This window comes from Bidens hawaiensis, unplaced genomic scaffold, assembly GCF_021521415.1.
Source record: "Bidens hawaiensis isolate Kalapana, Puna unplaced genomic scaffold, B.hawaiensis_p1.1 tig00026235_1, whole genome shotgun sequence".
Lineage (NCBI taxonomy): Eukaryota > Viridiplantae > Streptophyta > Magnoliopsida > Asterales > Asteraceae > Bidens > Bidens hawaiensis.
In genome coordinates this window covers 255,967-273,051 of record NW_027494229.1, presented here as the reverse complement: position 1 = coordinate 273,051, position 17,085 = coordinate 255,967, and the positions used below count along the sequence as shown (strand labels likewise).

At 35.8% G+C, this 17,085-nt stretch overlaps 1 protein-coding gene across 1 annotated transcript; it reads right to left on the bottom strand.

The window, feature by feature from the left end:
- Positions 1 to 9,864: 9,864 nt before the first annotated feature.
- On the bottom strand, positions 9,865 to 12,598 carry LOC143573191 (uncharacterized). Its single transcript, XM_077058132.1, has 4 exons — positions 12,416 to 12,598; positions 12,194 to 12,307; positions 11,862 to 12,116; positions 9,865 to 10,327 (listed from the first exon to the last, which is right to left on the bottom strand). The coding sequence occupies exons 1-4, from the start codon at positions 12,596 to 12,598 to the stop codon at positions 10,130 to 10,132; spliced, it is 750 nt and encodes a 249-aa protein (XP_076914247.1). The 3' UTR covers positions 9,865 to 10,129.
- Between the last annotated feature and the right edge of the window lie 4,487 nt (positions 12,599 to 17,085).

Genomic DNA, 17,085 nt, shown 5'->3' with positions numbered 1-17,085 from the left:
ATACATTCATTCTTTCAATCTTTCTTTAACTTACATAATACATACATAACTATCCTTACGTTTTATAGAGCCTTTCGCCCCACACCCTTCACATATATTATTAGGGTCCGTTACCTACATTCGCAAATATTATGAGGGTCTGTTCCCTACATTCACAGATATTATTAGTGTCTGTTCCCTACATTCGAATATTTAATTAGGGCATGTTCCCTACATTCGCAAATATTATTAGGGTAGGTTCCCTTCTTACTCATACAACCATGCAACCATACATCTATACATACCTTCTTTCATTCGTACATACAATAACATACTACTATACATACACAATCGCATATCACACAATTACCAAATATAACAAGCGTATTAACTTAACACATAGAGTATGCACACAACCCCGAAAAACATAACAGAGAAAGGGGCTAGAACTCACATGTGTCATGTTCTTCTCTGAGTTAATTGTAATACCCCTTCTTAGTTGTGCACGGCTAACTGTGTAATAATTACAGGTATCAATTAACTACCTCTAACTATATCATACTTATGAATTAGTGAAACCCCTAGCTAACAGGGGTTTGGGGGCAACGCCCCTGGCAGTGGGGTTCCAGGGTCGGCATGCCCTAGTAGGGTCCAATAGGGATAGCCTCTGGCTAGGGTTAAGCTGCATTAAAACTTCATCACAAAAAATGCATCTTCAAACGAATAGAGTTTTCACTAAGCCATTCGAATCGAGTCTCATTCTAATAAAGTGTCATTCTAATCGAATCGAGTTTCAATTCTTATTGAATCAAGTTTCAGTTCGATTCGATTCGTTTCAATTCAAAAAATTTTATTTTCATTAATAAGTCTTTACTAAAAACTTCATCAGAAAACTAAAGTTTAAACCAATCGAATCGCGTTTTCAAACCATTCGAATCGAGTTTACAAACCAATCGAATCGAGTTTTCAAAGCAATTGAATCGAGTTTTCAACCCATTCGAATCGAGTTTTCAAACCAATCGAATCGAGTTTTCATACCAATTGAATCGAGGTTTCAAACCAATCGAATTGAGTTTCAATTCGATTCGATTCGCTTTAATTTGATTCAATTTATTTTCCAAACGAATCGAGTTTCTTCATAACTCGATTCAAACATGTTTTCGAGTATTTCCATTCTAATCACTTCCTTACATCCCGTCATAGCTATTTTACTAATAAAACGAGTTCCGGGTCATAACAACTTCGTTTACTCATTCTAATAAGGTCCAAACATCACTCGCTTGTCCCAATTCAATTCAAACATCTTGTTTACGTTCAAGTTTACATTTTTCTCACATGATAAGACCTGATTTGCCTTAGTATCAAATTCTAGAGAAAACCGACCTTAAAACTTAACATTTAACCTAAAACGTACCTTTATGGTTCAGTTTTGCTGCGGCTCGGATTCAACACATGAATCTAGACGTGTTTCTTGCTTGACGTGGTTGCTAGAATGCGAACTCTAATCTTTTTTTCAGCTCGGATCTAGGTCCGAATAGGATGAGAGTGTTTGTGTATGTTTTTGAGTGTGTATAGAGGCTGGATGATGGAAATGAGGTTTTGGGAAGGTTTAAGGGTGTTTATATACCCCTAAGCCTATAGATCTAAGACCCATCACCATCTCTCATTCTATCTTTTATTGTCTAAGCCCATAATCTATTAATTTTATTTAACTTAACTAAATAATAACACACCATCAAGTAATATAATTTTTTATTTATTATTATCAAAAGTTGATGTTACAAATTCCTAACTAATTTTCAAGTACATGCAAGCTAGATAGTTAAGTCAAAGAAAAAATCAACAAAAGTTTCTATTCCAATTATAAATTTAATCTTACATCAATAATTCGAATCAGTTACAATCAAACTTATTTAAATGTTGATTTAATATGTCAAATCAACAATCTAGCATAAACTTCCTAGTTATTAACAAAATTCCATATTATTCATAACGTTTTGGGTTTAAACTAACAACACTAATTTAGCCAACTTGCAAGGCCAAACTCAATCCTATATTTTTTCCACATTTCAATACTTTCAACCTTCAAACTACCAGATTGATCAAGGTTCACTTTAACAAGTTTATTAACTATATCTTACAATCGGCTATCAATAATATAGCAAAATTCTATGTATGTATACATGCATGTGAGTTTTCGGCTCCCACATCCACACACATATACATACACACGGTTCACACACATGTACACAAAACTTCATCATTAACTCTTAAATCTAGTTTGCAGGTCATCTTAAACCCATGTGTAAAATATCAAGTTGCAATAATAATCAATTTACAATACTTGTGATTTAAATTTTTACCTTGGATTTGGGCGAAGATAAAGAAGAACAAAAGAGAGTAATAAGTTCCTAAAGAGTTCTTGATTTATTTGCTTCTATGACTTCCTAATCTACTTGGGTTCCTCCTATCTCATCCTTGGTCTTTGAAATTTTACTAGTTTCTATTTTTATGGTAATGAGAGAAAAAAAGGTAAAATAGTGGTGCTAAGTGGTGGCCGGCGGTGGAGAGAGAAGGAGAGTGGTGTTTTTTGCTTTATATTTTAAGTTGGATCTAATAGATCTTTCATGGTGAATTTTCTTGTGTTTACAAGGAAGAAATAGTGAGATGATGATGGTAATCGGTTATATGGAATAAGGAAGGAGAGTAGACTTGATGAGTTTGAAATTTAGAGTAGTGTAAGTGATATTTTGTTTAGTTAGATAATGAAGCTTCCAACACCAACACATTAGTGTAATGATTAGGATAGATTTCAATGGGTAAAGAGGGGTGGTGGGTTGGGCGCCGGTTTTAAGAGGTGAAGGGTTGGGTTGGTTAAGGGTGTTTAAACAATAATCTTAAGTTTCCGTTTTAACATCTAGTGTGCGCTTGCTAACCAAACGAACTCTATTTTCTAATAATTTTTGTCAGGTTTGATCTTATATTGAATTTCAGATAATACAAATCTAAGAAAATAATTTTTGGAAATAGTTGATTTCAGGATTATACAGTGTGCTACATTGGATCCTACTCGTTTATTTTCGCAATTCCGGGATTCGAGTTTCCAAAATTAAGTTTATATCTTATTACTAATATTTTTATAAAAAAATAATTTTTGTGTTGTTTAAGACACGTTTGAATTCCTTTCGGTTTTTAAATTATCCCGACGATCATTTCGCGCTGTATTCGCTACGTGTCGAATTTAAACTTTTTCAAACATTTATTAATATATTTCTCATAAATATGAAAATTTGTACTTAAACATTACTACTTTTATTTAGTTAATTATTTTATTACACTGTTACATTAGTCATTAATGTTGTCAGTTGTCACATGGAGTAGGCAACTTATGCATATATCCTAAGGGCTATATCCTATCACCGATATCTCACTCTTTACCAATATTAAGGAGTGGCAACTAGACTATTTGGGGCATCACCAAACACTATAATGAAACCAAGAAAACACTAACAAATAAATAAATAACCATCGATAAAATCTCAATAGAGGAAATAGAGAAATTCATTCGGTTGGTGATGCAAAATCAGAAGTGAAGATTGAATATAGAAGGCAAACCGGTTTGATCTCTTCATGTAACATCCAGAAAAATTCATGCCGAATTTGCCAACCTTTAATAGTTAAAGGGGCCAAGGTAAATATCCTGAACAAAAAGAAGATATAAGTATGCGTAAGAGTAACGTTCGGACGGACCTTCGTTTTGATACCTTTGTAAGTCAAGGGACTAAATGGTAATTAACTCAAAGTTTAACTTTAGGGTTGAGAATTTAAATAGCCCAAAGTTGGTTAGACGGACCGTCTAACAATTTCGACAAGTCGTATAAAGGTTTAAAAGTTGAATGGCGGCTCTGACTGATTAGAATGACCATATAAAATTTCACGCGATCCGTCTCAACGCAAAATCAGCAATGCCACTTTTGACAGCTCGCCAGAAATTGAGCTTATCTCTTCTTTTTGGCCTATAAAAGAGATGAATGAACACTCATTATCATGCACAAACATTCCAATCTATCCCTTGATCATTCCAAAACCATTTTACAACCAGAATCAATAAGAAAGAATATTTTTTTTATGTTATTAAGTTTCTTCCACTCAAAGAAAGGTGTTTAAGGGGCTTGTTTTTCACAATCAAGTAATCAATCTCTATAAGAAGGGTTCTACTAGAGTGTTTTGATTTGTAAGATGCATTGATATAACATTTTTACACCATTCCATACCTAAAAGCCTTGTATTTGTGTGTGCTTGGTGTTCTTGAGGTTTCTTCATCACGAAGAAAGGTGTTAAAGGCCTCATTCTTCATAGCTAAGTTCTAAGATCCAAAAGGAGCTTCTGTCCAAGTGATATTAAGTTATAGGAATGCTTATGTTAAAGCTTGGAAGTAAGGCAAATACTCTTAAAGACTTGTTTAATTCGTGTTTTTTATGTTTAGGCGAAGATCCAACCTTTTATCGATTGAACCTAACTAAAGTTTGATACGAAAACCTTACAAATGTTCTTAAGCATATAAAAGGTCTTTGAACACAAAAACGAGTATCGTTTTGATAAAATGACTTTTAACAAAATCAGTTATGTAAGGACAGTGTAATAATCATACGACCTGTCTTATAAAGATAGGGTGTATATTCAAGTTAGGCATCTCGTCGCACATATACAGATCGTATAAAAATGAGACGGCCCGTCTAATATGAGACTACCCATATAAACTTATGAAACCCAAATGGTTATATTATCCATATAAAGTCGAACAAATGGTTATATTATCCATATAATCATTATACGGTCTGTCTAATGCTAAAAAATATTGTATTGGTGAAAATTAAGTTTCAAACCTAAAAACCGAACTTGAAATTATAAACCAGGTTTGAAACGATAAAACTGGACTAGTATGGTCTACAGCTGGATTCGACTAAGATCCCAAAGTTTTATGTAAACCTATTTATAAAAGGTTAAGCATCTGAAAACCCAAATGTTATTAGAACAAGTTCACCGACAGAGTAAGAAGGTGAATATGTTTAACCTTTATAAATTATTAGACAAAATTACTCTTATAGGACAAACGGGTTGTTTGTCTTAAATAGTTGAAAAATGTTTACATGAGATAATGAAATCTCTAAAATGATATAACATAAAATAGAAATAGGAAATAAAAACACTCACACTAAATGGACATGTGTTTGGATTCAAATATAATAGACAAGTTGCATACACACTATTCGTCAAGCTCAAACCATATCTCCAATGGGCACGACTCCTGGAGATTCCGTTGGCCAATGTGTGTATATTAGTGATACACCCCAGGAAGAGCAGATGTCTGCTGAGTTATACAAAAAATTATATTTGTGTTTAACAAAAATCTGAAAATGTTTTTAGAGTCAACTACAACAGATGTATTTTTCATAAATGTTTTACATGAAATCAATAAGATAAGATCATGCAAGAATGATCGAGTAGAATATTGGGGATGGTATGTTGTCACATCCAGCACAAAGGGTTAGACGTGACAATTGAATACCAGCTAAACAAAACGGATATAACGTAACAAAGTACTAGGTCAAATTACAATCAAATGTCAATTTGGAATGTTTTAGCAAAGTAGCAGGCAAAATAATCACGGATAATTGGTACGGATTTCAGATTTTGACAAGCTAAAAACACACACTTTTTTTAAAGATCATGTAACGCAATGACTGCATTTGTGCACGTTTAAGCTCCGTAGGAGATCAACGCGAAGGCAAACCCAGGTTAGAACATGGTGCCAGGCCCCCAAAGGATTACTAGGTTGTGTGTTGTATGATAATCAACAAGAGCTAGTTATCGCGCCACGTCACTGCCAACCAACATTGGAGTTTAACTTAACTAATGTATTGTGGATTAACTTTGTTCAACTAATAAATAAAATAAAAAGAAAAAAGAAAAAATAAATAAATGTGTGTTTGTTTAAATATGATCTGTGAGTTTGAATTAGACCCCATCCACTGTTGTTGACATAGCGTTGGAGGGCTAAAAATGGCTAGGCGCTATTTGGAGTGGACCCTATCATGATTATTTGGGTGTTGTGGTTTAACGGCTCCATGGGTTGATGACTAGGACCATGGTGCCTAAATCATATCTTCACAACGGGGAGCCTTAGCCCTCAGTGAGTGGCTGCCGTCCTAAGAGGTAAGCACTCCCGGGATTCATTACATGTAAATGGTAATATACTTTTTAACTTTCCGGCCCCACCCCAATCACACAACAAATTTGACAACATCGGTATACCACATATTATATTATATATTAAAGGAAACCTAAGTTGCTACAGGGATCTTGGGGAGGTCCAATCAGCGACTGCCACTAAGTTTTTTTTTTGTTTTTTTTATATATTTTGAAACCTGTTTTACTATTTAATATTTTAAAGCAACAAAAGTAACAAAAATGAAAGTTGTTTTGGTGGTAGTGTAGTAATGTAGTTTATAGCATGTCGCGAGTTCTATTCTACTCACAACTGGTTTTTTAGTTTTTTTTGTTTAGTTTTTTTAAATAGGTATATTTTAAATAAAAACAGATTTTTGTATTTATAGATTTCTTACCAAATCAAGTAATAGAAAAGTAAGGTGGTTTGATGGTAAAGTTATTATAACGTACTATGTTTTATATGTGGTTGAATCGTGTGACCGGTGAGATTGTTGCAAGGTGGGTGATAGACGATAAGTGTTGGTGTTAAACGTACACCAAATTGCCTAGCTAAACGTAGCACCATAAATGGAAGAAACTTTTGTAACAATTAACAAATCATACCCACTGCCTAGATAAATAGAGAAACAATTGAAACGAAGGTACACCGGCGCAATCGTCTAGCTAAACAGAAAAAAACAACCAACAAATGTACAACTAGTTATTATTAAAACAACCAAAACTAACGTACATGTTTTTTGATTTCCATCAGTCACTACTAACAATGGCCTTAGTCAAATATTATCATCCTTACTAAGTTGAATTATAAAACGTACCATACAATATTTAATCTCACAATACTAATAAAAGAAAATGTTAAAGCTTAGGTGTCAAGCCTATATTTCTCCTAATTCCCAATATATAATCTCGTTCATTCTAGTTATTCATGGGTCATGGGTCAAAACCATTTTGTCAAGTGGGTTATAACATAGTGTGAATTTTATTCATTATTGAAAAAAGTTTCGTTTTCTTACTTGAGGTTTGACCAATTACGCAACTTTAGTACTTTTTTTTTAATTTCTTGCAAATCATCACCTGACGTTTTCATTAAAACCATGCTATTTTAGTACTTTTTTTGTTAACCACCCGTTTGTTTTTTTCAATTAAATCTACATTAAATTAATTTATAAGTATTTTGAGATTCACAATTGAAATAACAGATCTAATTTATTTTTATTGTTTGGTAAATCCCGTATAATACACGAGTTCAAAAGCTAATGTATATATATATGAGTGAAGGAAACCAATTTGAAAACACATGGATTATTATTATATATTAACCAAAAACATAGAATATAATTTATCCTAGAAAAAATTCCTAAAATAGCCCTTTTGAGGAGAGAAAATTCTTAAAATGACCCGCCAGATTTAAAATTTCCACTATAGCCCTCGAAATCTGTCTTCCACTTAATATTGGGAAATTCCCCGTGACTTTTCAAGAACCAATCATAATCTGGCAGTTGTCAATGTTTCCCACCTGCCACGCGACTTTTCAGGTCAAATCCATCTTACACGTTGGATTTCACATCAAATCTTACCTGATGAAAACCATCATTAACGTGATGTTTCAAATGGTCTCCGTCTTCCACGTGTGTTTTCAAAAAAATTGTTTTTTGAGTTTTTTTTTGAAATTCATCTTTGGATTTCAACTCCGAAACATATTTCGATTAAAACGCAACTACCAAGATGATTTTCAACTAATGTTCATTATCTACTTCTATTTTCCTTTTGTTTTTCATAATCTTCACAAAAACCTTATTCTTGATTAGAATCTGAAGCTAATAAACTGTTATTAACAAACTTTGTCTCTTGTTGAACTTTACAAGGAGATGTTCTTGCTGCATCTTTTTTCTTTTGTCCAGTCAGCGTCATCCTTAACTTACTAGGAGATGTTATTCCAACCTATAATAATATTCATATCCACCAACACAAAAATAATATTGACAAATGTTGAGTGAATCATTTATAATATTGTATAGATGTTGCGTGTAAATGGAAACAATGACAGAGATTCTACTGGTTTTCATATATATATATATATATATACTGTTATATGCAATTGCAAAATAGTAAAAAAGATGAAGAAGATGACGAGGGTTTGGTTTGAGAGTATCAATATGTTGGTGGTGGTTGCGTCCGGTAGCCAATGTTGTAAAAGTAGCTTTATAAGCCGAGTACTCTCTGAGTACTCGCTCCAAGGTATGGTGCCGAGGGGAGTTTCTTTAAGTCCGCCTAGTTACTAAAAATTGTTCAAAGGTGGTCACATCAGCCAAAAATACATCTAGTTGGTTAACTTGGTCCTATTTTGACTTAAAAATACAACATAATTCGTATTTCTATAATATTAAAGAACGAATACCATTTTTTTAATTAATGATTAACATTTTTTAGAATAATTTTGTATTTAAAAATGTATTTCCCTTATTTATATTGATATTCACTTATTTTGTTATAAATATTAGTAAACTTATGATATTTGAAATATATATTTTACCCAAAAAATTATTTTTCTTTATATTTATCGTGTCCGAGTACTCTCCGAGTACTCCCTCCAAGGGGGTCGGCCGCCTAGGGACCGCCTAACGACTTTTGCAACATTGCCGGTAGCATTAGGTGGCGGACGAAATGGTGGGAGTTTATGAATAAGATGATGAATATAATTTTTTTAAAAGACGAAATTCATTTGAAATTCATCTTTGGAGAGGAATTTCAAAAAAACTCAAAAAACCACAATTTTGAAAACTCACGTGGAAGACGGAAACCGTTTGAAACATCACGTTAAAAATGGCTTTCATCAGGTAAGATTTGATGTGAAAATGAACGTTTAAGACGGATTTGACCAGAAAAGTCGCGTGGTAGGTGGGAAGCATTGACAAGTGGCAGATTATGATTGGTCTTTGAAAAGTCACGGAGAATTTCCCAATGTCACGTGAAAGACGGATTTCGAGAGCTATAATAGAAATTTGAAATCTAGCGGGCCATCTCGAGAATTCTCTCTCATTAGAAGGGCTATTTTGGAAATTTTCCATTATCCTAAGGGCTATCTTTTCCAAGCAACTCAGACATCAAAATTTCTTTTCAATTTTATGTTGGTTGACCAAATGTCATTGTCAATCTTATAAACTATAAAACAATGTTTTAAAAACCAGTATTTTACTTGTACTTGATTAAGCTAAAAAATGGTATAACCTGTTGAACCGGGTTATACCGGAAGGTTCAACCGATTGAATAGTTACCTTATAATTTTCATTCCAAAGATAACCCAAAACTAAATGATTCCTATAACAAAAAAATAATTCAAAAGCTAATCCATACTAAAAAAATAATGCAAAAACACTCAATTTTAAAAAAATAGTTCTAAAGTTTACACGTTTGAATGTTAATTGTTGGGTTAAAAGTAATTTGAAAAAATATGGGTCGCAGATATAAAAAATTTATCAGGCTTAAAACCAGTTTGCCTGTAAAACCGGTATTTTAGACAAAAAAACGCTGGTACGATATTCTAACAAACCGGTCAAAATTACCAGACTTAAAATACCGGCCTACTGTGCGAAATCCGTTTTAACCGGTTCAACTGGCCGATTTGAACTGGTTTTAAAAAACTGCTATAAAGTACAAGATAAACGTAAACACACCCTGATGATACAAAGCTAAGCAGAAAGTCACAAGAACCGCATAATCAATTTTACATTCGGTATTTTTAATTATAGCAACAAGTATATATGTGGGGTTCTTGCAGTAAACCAAAATAGAGTTGTAGAGAAAAAAAACAGATTGATGTCTTCATATCCTAAACACAAAACATGTAAACGTGTACATATACAAAGCTTAGACAGCGAGTTATATAGAAAGATCGACGTAATAGTAAAGGATTAGTAGTCTAGTTCCACGGACTGGCAATAGCAGCATCCCTGAAGACCGAGGTGCCACCTGATCCGGCTGGTGAAGGTGATGGGGAAGGTGAAGGAGACGAGGCGACATAGTTTGTTCCTGTAACAGATACACTTGCTTGACCATTTGACGTAGGAGCAAACCGTGATGGACTACTTGCAACTATCCCTCGTGACGAGTTTGGTACCTGCATCTTAAACCATAAACGCTTTCATTAATATTAGAATCGATCAAAAATCAATTTTATTTGTCTTAAACCTTTTCTCTTCAAAATCCAAACGACATTCAACCAACAAAAACCACGAAATAAAACAATGTGGTTTAGACTTAAAAAGACAATTTACTAGTGTAGCCGCTTGAAAATAATCAGTTCTAAACGCGTAGGATTTTTGTTCAGGAAACACTAAACGGCTGCTTATACAAGACATTATTTATGAAGAATTAACTCAAAAAACACCTTATAAACCTAAAATGTAAAACTGGGGATATCTTTTCATACATAAATCTTTTAAAAACTAAACAATACTTTGAGTGACGACTTCGACCAGTGTTGTTTGAATAAAAGGATAAAAAAGACTTACCTTATTGATGAATCATGATTTAATCAAGAGTAAAATAATATTAATTAATGAATACGTTAAAAAACACGGTCTCTCAACTAATCTAGTAATCACTAATAACTAACTAAAGAAAAAAGACCATTCTCTCTTCTAATATTGTAGAAAGTCGTTAAGTCACTTTGTTGGACTTGATCGCTTAATTCACGTGTGTCGTGTGAAAAGTAAACAGGTTCAAGACTTGGCGTGCAAGGGTCTGTGAAACTAAGCAATGGATTAAAGAGTTCCAGGGCATTTGCATCTTTTAGTGGTTTATTTAATTATTAGTTAGGGATACACAGGTAAGAGTTTTAAGGCTTATTTATTTGGTTTATGTTATCTTAATGGGTCAAGATAATTATGGGTTGTTTAGTTTCTCTATTTGTTAGGATTAGAATTCAATTATGATTAGGTTTTTAAGTCTTACATAATGGGTCAACATTCACATGGTGTTTGGGATTGCTTATTTTAGGCTACTTATAACTTATTAACTTTTGGAAAAGTTAAAAGGTGTTTGGTAGTGTGACTTATTTTGAGGGGATAAGTTAATAAGTCACAATATCGTGACTTATTAACTTTTGGGAAAAAGTTAGAAGGTAAAACAAGGAATCACAAATACCCCCTTAGTATTTGGTTGAAGTCTATTTTTCGGTTTATTTACGTTAATAAAGAGGACCGATCAAGTTCTGATCAAATCTTGTGTTCTGCGTTTTTATCTTTTGTTTGATTCTGGGCTCAATTTGTGAAGCCAAAGGTTGACTGGTGTTTCTTTCCTTTGTGAATCAAACAAATCTTTAATTTTGCTGTTAATTCATCTACAAGATGTATAAATACCAGAACAAAAAAAAGAAAAAAAATGCTCACAGCCCATTAATCATTATCACCTTCATTTTTCTGTAAATCTAAAATATCCCTCAACTGTATCTACTGGTGGCTAGCAACCACTGCAGAAAGATAAATTACAGCTAAAAAGCACCTGGTTCCATCAAAGAAACTGTAACTGATCTAAAAGTGTTGTATCGATGTGTCCGCTTCTCTACCAGATGTTCCAACTAAAACATACTAGCAAAAACAGCAGAGGCAAAGGAAATATAACACAAGTTGAACTAGTTACTAATGTCTTACCATGCTGAATGGGGCCCTCCTAGGAAGAGACTCTGAAGACGGCGACATGCTGCTCATCCTGGCCATATGGCGAGAATGCAAATTAGGATTTGAAATGTCATCAGCATCTGCTCCGCCTTCTGAACCAGGTCGGGGAGTGGCATGCCTACTCATTGAAGCAGAGTCATTTGCCGTCACATCCACCTGCAGGGATACAGACGGGCGACCCTGCACATTATTACTTCTTCTTCGCAGCTCTTCTTCGGCATTTAAAATCTATCATCAACATAATAAGAGCGGTGATTATGAATGACTGTAAATGAACATGGGATTGTAATTTGCAAAGTCATCACCTGTTTGAGCACTTGTACCAGTTTATGCTTTCTATCTTTCAGGATCTGCAACTTGTCTTCAACTTCTTTCTTCCTTTTTTCTTTGTCAACTAAAGAATCGTCGTCCATAGGGGGCTGCAAAAGAATAATAATAATAATAGAATGGTTTAATTCTAGGGGATGAGTAAAGTTGAAGAAAAAGCCCTAATTGAGAAATAATAATAATAATAATAAGATAGCTACCTTCGGTTGAAGGGCATGATGGTGAGGGTGTGAGGAAGTGGTGGGTTGTTGGAGTGCCCTGGAGCGTCGGTGGAGGAGGGTTTTGAAATCCTTAAGAGAGATCTTGCGGGTAGGCATCACCCATTCACGTGGACTGTCGCCTGCACGGTGGAGGTTCCCTTTGTACACCGATATCGCCACCATATCTCTCTCTCTCTCTCTCTCTCTCTCTCTCTCTCCAATTGATTTCACAAATACGATTATTATTATTATTATTATTATTATTATTATTATTATTTCTTTCTCCAAAATTAACATTGTGTTTCCAAGTAGGGGGTGTGCAACCTTGTAAAAGTCGTATCTGGGTTGTGCGGTTTAACGATAATCATCATTAATTGGTTCGGATCGGATCGGGACGGACTTTAACGTAGTGTATAACTTTAAATTTTATATATACTACCAGGCCAAAATCTCGTTCGAAACCGTTGATTTTGGTCTGAAACTTATTGAAAACCATCGACTTTGAGCGGAAACTCGCCAGAAAACGTCGACTAAGTTTGATTAATCATGATTTTAGCTGGATTTAACCATTGACTGATTAATTAACCAATTAACCCAAAACTAATTAATGGGGTGGGTCGATCGATTAATGGGGGATTAATCGACGATTAGTCATGATTTTCACAACACTCGGGAGTACATGAAATGGGTTTGACGCGCCAAATCCGCGAGCCTGTCCTGTATAGTATAAATTAAACGGGTTTCGATTTGTGTTTTTTTTCTCAATTGGTTCTGGGTATACTCGACGGATAGCTGATGGTGGGGGTATAAATATTGTATAGTTTTTATTTGGTTTGTTGTACGAATAATAATACTTCATACGTGTTTATTGTGTTACAAGTCGTGGGACATAAGTGCTGCTAAATTTTACTTGTACGAGCACGTGATGGAGTCATGGGGCATTAATCCGGCTAGTGTATTCGAGTCACCACGGGTGTAGAGTATTGTAACTTTTTTAGTTTTTCTCATGTTTAGAACTGTTGTACTTGTATTTGACAATCTATGATCATTGATGTTGGGTATTGTTGAACAATCAGTCCCTTTATGTTTAATTCTATCTAAACGATTAGTTTGTCAATTGTTGTGATACATGTTTCATAGGGTTTGGCCCTGAACTGGACTGCCGATCCAAAACTTAGAAGTAGGAAAAAAGGGTCTCGTAAATTTCGGCATGTCCATACTACATATTCAAGATCCGTCATTGGCTTAGAGGGAATGCGATTTTTTGTTTAGCAGACGATTATGTTTCATTGACCAACAAAACACCATCTTTTATCATTCTCTTACAATGGTTCATTCTATACCGCATTTCTGCCTACCATATCTACATATCAGACATTACCTTAATAAATTATCTTTAACCCTAGTTATATTCCACCCGTCCCATTATAAGTGTCCACATTTTTTTATTTGTCCATTACAAGTGCCCACTTTCAAATTTTATTAGCCAATTTCCAAATTTACCCTTAAACACACACAACTAATATTAGTAAATAATATTGATGGACTCACATTTCAATGACATTATTGTCATTTGGTAAGGAAAAAAAAGTAATCATTCAATTCACCTTAAATTTTGTGTTTTTTAAAACTGAACACTTATAATGGGACGAAAAGAGTAGTAATTAGTAAGTTCAAGCATGAAATCCAAAAATAATTATCCAAATCTAGATGGACACAAGGTTAATCAAGACTCAAATTAGGAGCACAGATAACTTGTGAAAGGAGAGATTATAAACTAACCTGGTAAGACCTAAAGCTGGACATATAAATTAAGATTTTTTTACAAACATGATTCTTTCAAAAAGTTTTTTTTTTAATAAAACCTTTGTGAAGTTTTTATAAATATAGAGGGAGGGTATCAAAAGGACCCAAATACCTTTAAGTATCGCCCGCGGATCAGAGGGAAGCCCCTCATATGCCACCCGCATAACTTATTAAAGGAAGAACAACGGTACGTCCTAGAGACCATGCGCGGAAGCATCCAAGCACCCTTAGAAGTCATCCGCAGAGTGGCATATTCACCCACTAGGATGGCTGGAAGGCAATGTCACAGGACATGTGTAATTAACTAATTACCTTCTAGAAGAATTACCAAGATCATTTCTCGGAGAATACGTGACCCCTCAACCAATAAATGACGGATAGCTGGCTAGGTTTTTATAACCGTGCACATGGCCAGGGTTATCTCGTCCCCATCACAAAGAGACACGTGTCCAGGTTGTTATAACCATACACATGGGACGTATAGCTCAACCTATTACATGAGGGCACGTGTCTAGTCGGTTACAAGAGATATTCTAGAACGGGACAGCTGGCCCAATCACATTCCCACACTTGGCTATAAATACCCTCTCAATCTCCATGAGGTATTCATTCATTTCCCACTGTCTACTCTAAATACTTAAGTACTTTCTCTCTATCAGAACTGTACTTATTCTCACGCCGGAGGGTGGTTATGGGAAGACCCCCCTCATGTCCTTCCCGTAACGAGCTCACGGTGTATATTTTGCAGGTTTCTGTCACTAGACTTTGGGAGATTGAGCTCATATCATTGTTGGTTGTTGTTGTATCCTACCCTGTGGACTCATTGGATCTAGGACCCGTTAAGGGGAGTAGACCCGTGTTTCTTCATTGGCGCCATCCGTGCTTGTGTTAGAACTGTGATAATCTCTTGTTTTTGTTGGTTCGCACGATATGAGTCAATTTCTCGAAGGGCCGACGGAAACTCCTGCAGCTGTTTCACGAACTATTGATGATGTAACACCTGATGGCTTTACCCTAGGTACTTTAGGTACCCTAGAGCGTGTTACAGCACCAGGAGGTCCTACTCCAATTGACCCAGGACACGTCACGGCGCCGGGAGGTTCTAATCCTGGCAATCTGGGGCGAATCACAAGGGAAACTCGCCGGACTCATACAAAATTAGGTCTAGAAGATGACTCCGACGATTCTGAACCGGTGAGAACTCATCATCGTAGCTCCAGAGCTATTGGACCCTTATCTCCCGATGAGTGGTTCCGTATTCAGAAAGAAAATGTTGTAGCTGAGTACGAGCGTAGGGTGTGTGAAGAGCGACTCTATGCTCGTACTCTGACTTATGATGAATCTCCCAAGAGATCTCCTTTTCCTTCTGCAACGGTGAGGAGGAGTCAGATCCGTCACAGTGTTCAGACGGAGAGAGACCCTAGAGAAGTTTGGAGAAGGCATGACCGTCCTCGTATGGTCCTCCCACCAAGAAGAATATGACAGCTACGATTCGTCATATCATCCAGGTGATATCAGTTATTACAGTGGTGATAGCAGGCTTCATATGCAAGAAGGAACTAGTCGTCCGCAGGCAATAGTTCGCCAGGCGGGTTATCATAGCGATGCTGAGGAAGACTTCACTAAGCTTTATCATCCGACAGCTTTCTCTGAAATATCGAAATTCATTGCACGCATTGCAACAGCCCCGTTCCCGGTCAATGCAAAAATTCCAACATCTGTGGGAAAATACAACGGGATGACTGATCCTAGTGATCACCTGTTGAATTTTGTGGCTGTGGGAGGAGTCAGCGGTTGGACTCTTCCCTATTGGTGCCACATGTTTGCTTTAACATTCACCGGGGCAGCACGTGAATGGTTTTAGAAGTTGCCAGACGGGCAAATCAAGAGTTGGGATGACTTTGTTGCTAAATTCTCCCAACACTTCAGTCAGCAGAAAAACGCACTCGTGATCCGTCCGAAATATTAGACGTGGTTAGACGGAATAATGAGTCTATTGAAGACTTCATTACCCGGTTTAACAATGAGAGTCTCAATATTGGCGGAGTGAGTGAAGACATGTTGCGGGGAGCTTTCCGCAAAAATGTGAGGAGCGATGAATTGATTTGGACTCTAACCGGTAGAGATGGAATGCCCACGTCTTGGGATGAAATTATGTCTGTGGCAAAGCTGTTCGCAAGGACTCAAAATACTTTGGCTACTGATAGTCGAAAGCAGAACCTAAAGGTGGAATTCCAGACTCCGCGGCCGAACAAGCAGGCAAAAGGAACAATTTGGTCTAGACTCCAGCCGTCTGCGGAGGCATCAATACCATTCGATGCCAGGTCTTTGATAGGAAACAAGAACAATGCAAATTCTTCAGCACGAGTCACCAACAATTGGACTCCACTGTCGAAAAACCTTCAGAAATTCTTACTACTGAAAACGTGAATTTCAGGAAACCTCAACCACTCACGAGGAGATCCTTTCTTGATGCTAAAAACATTGTTTGTTTCATGATGACATAGGGCATAACACGAACGAATGCCTAGCTTTGAAAAATGAGATCGAAGCAGCAGTGAAATCTGGAAAACTTGGATATTTGGTCAAAAATGCAAAACCAGGGACTAGTAAAGCTCCTTCGCGAGATAACCAGGGCCCGTCTAAAAAACAAGTTAAAGACCTGAATGTTCACATGATCCAAGGCGGACATAAAGTTGGTGGGAAGAGGAGAAAATTTCTTGATGAGGAATGGAAGAATGAACTTGTGATTTTTCCATGGGTTAAAGGAGGCCCTTGCAACAAGAATCCTTTGATAATCACCACCCTTTTTGGTCATTATCGTTCGCAGTATGTTTTCTTTGATACTGGCAGTACGTCATACA

Bases quoted from the DNA above. Each gene is read 5' to 3' on its own strand.
- LOC143573191 (XM_077058132.1), bottom strand. From the start codon at position 12,598: ATGGTGGCGATATCGGTGTACAAAGGGAACCTCCACCGTGCAGGCGAC. The intron at 12,117-12,193 runs GTGATGACTTTG...TGTTGATGATAG, and splicing joins TGGTACAAGTGCTCAAACAG to ATTTTAAATGCCGAAGAAGA. The intron at 10,328-11,861 runs GTAAGACATTAG...TTTAAGATGCAG, and splicing joins GGAGGGCCCCATTCAGCATG to GTACCAAACTCGTCACGAGG.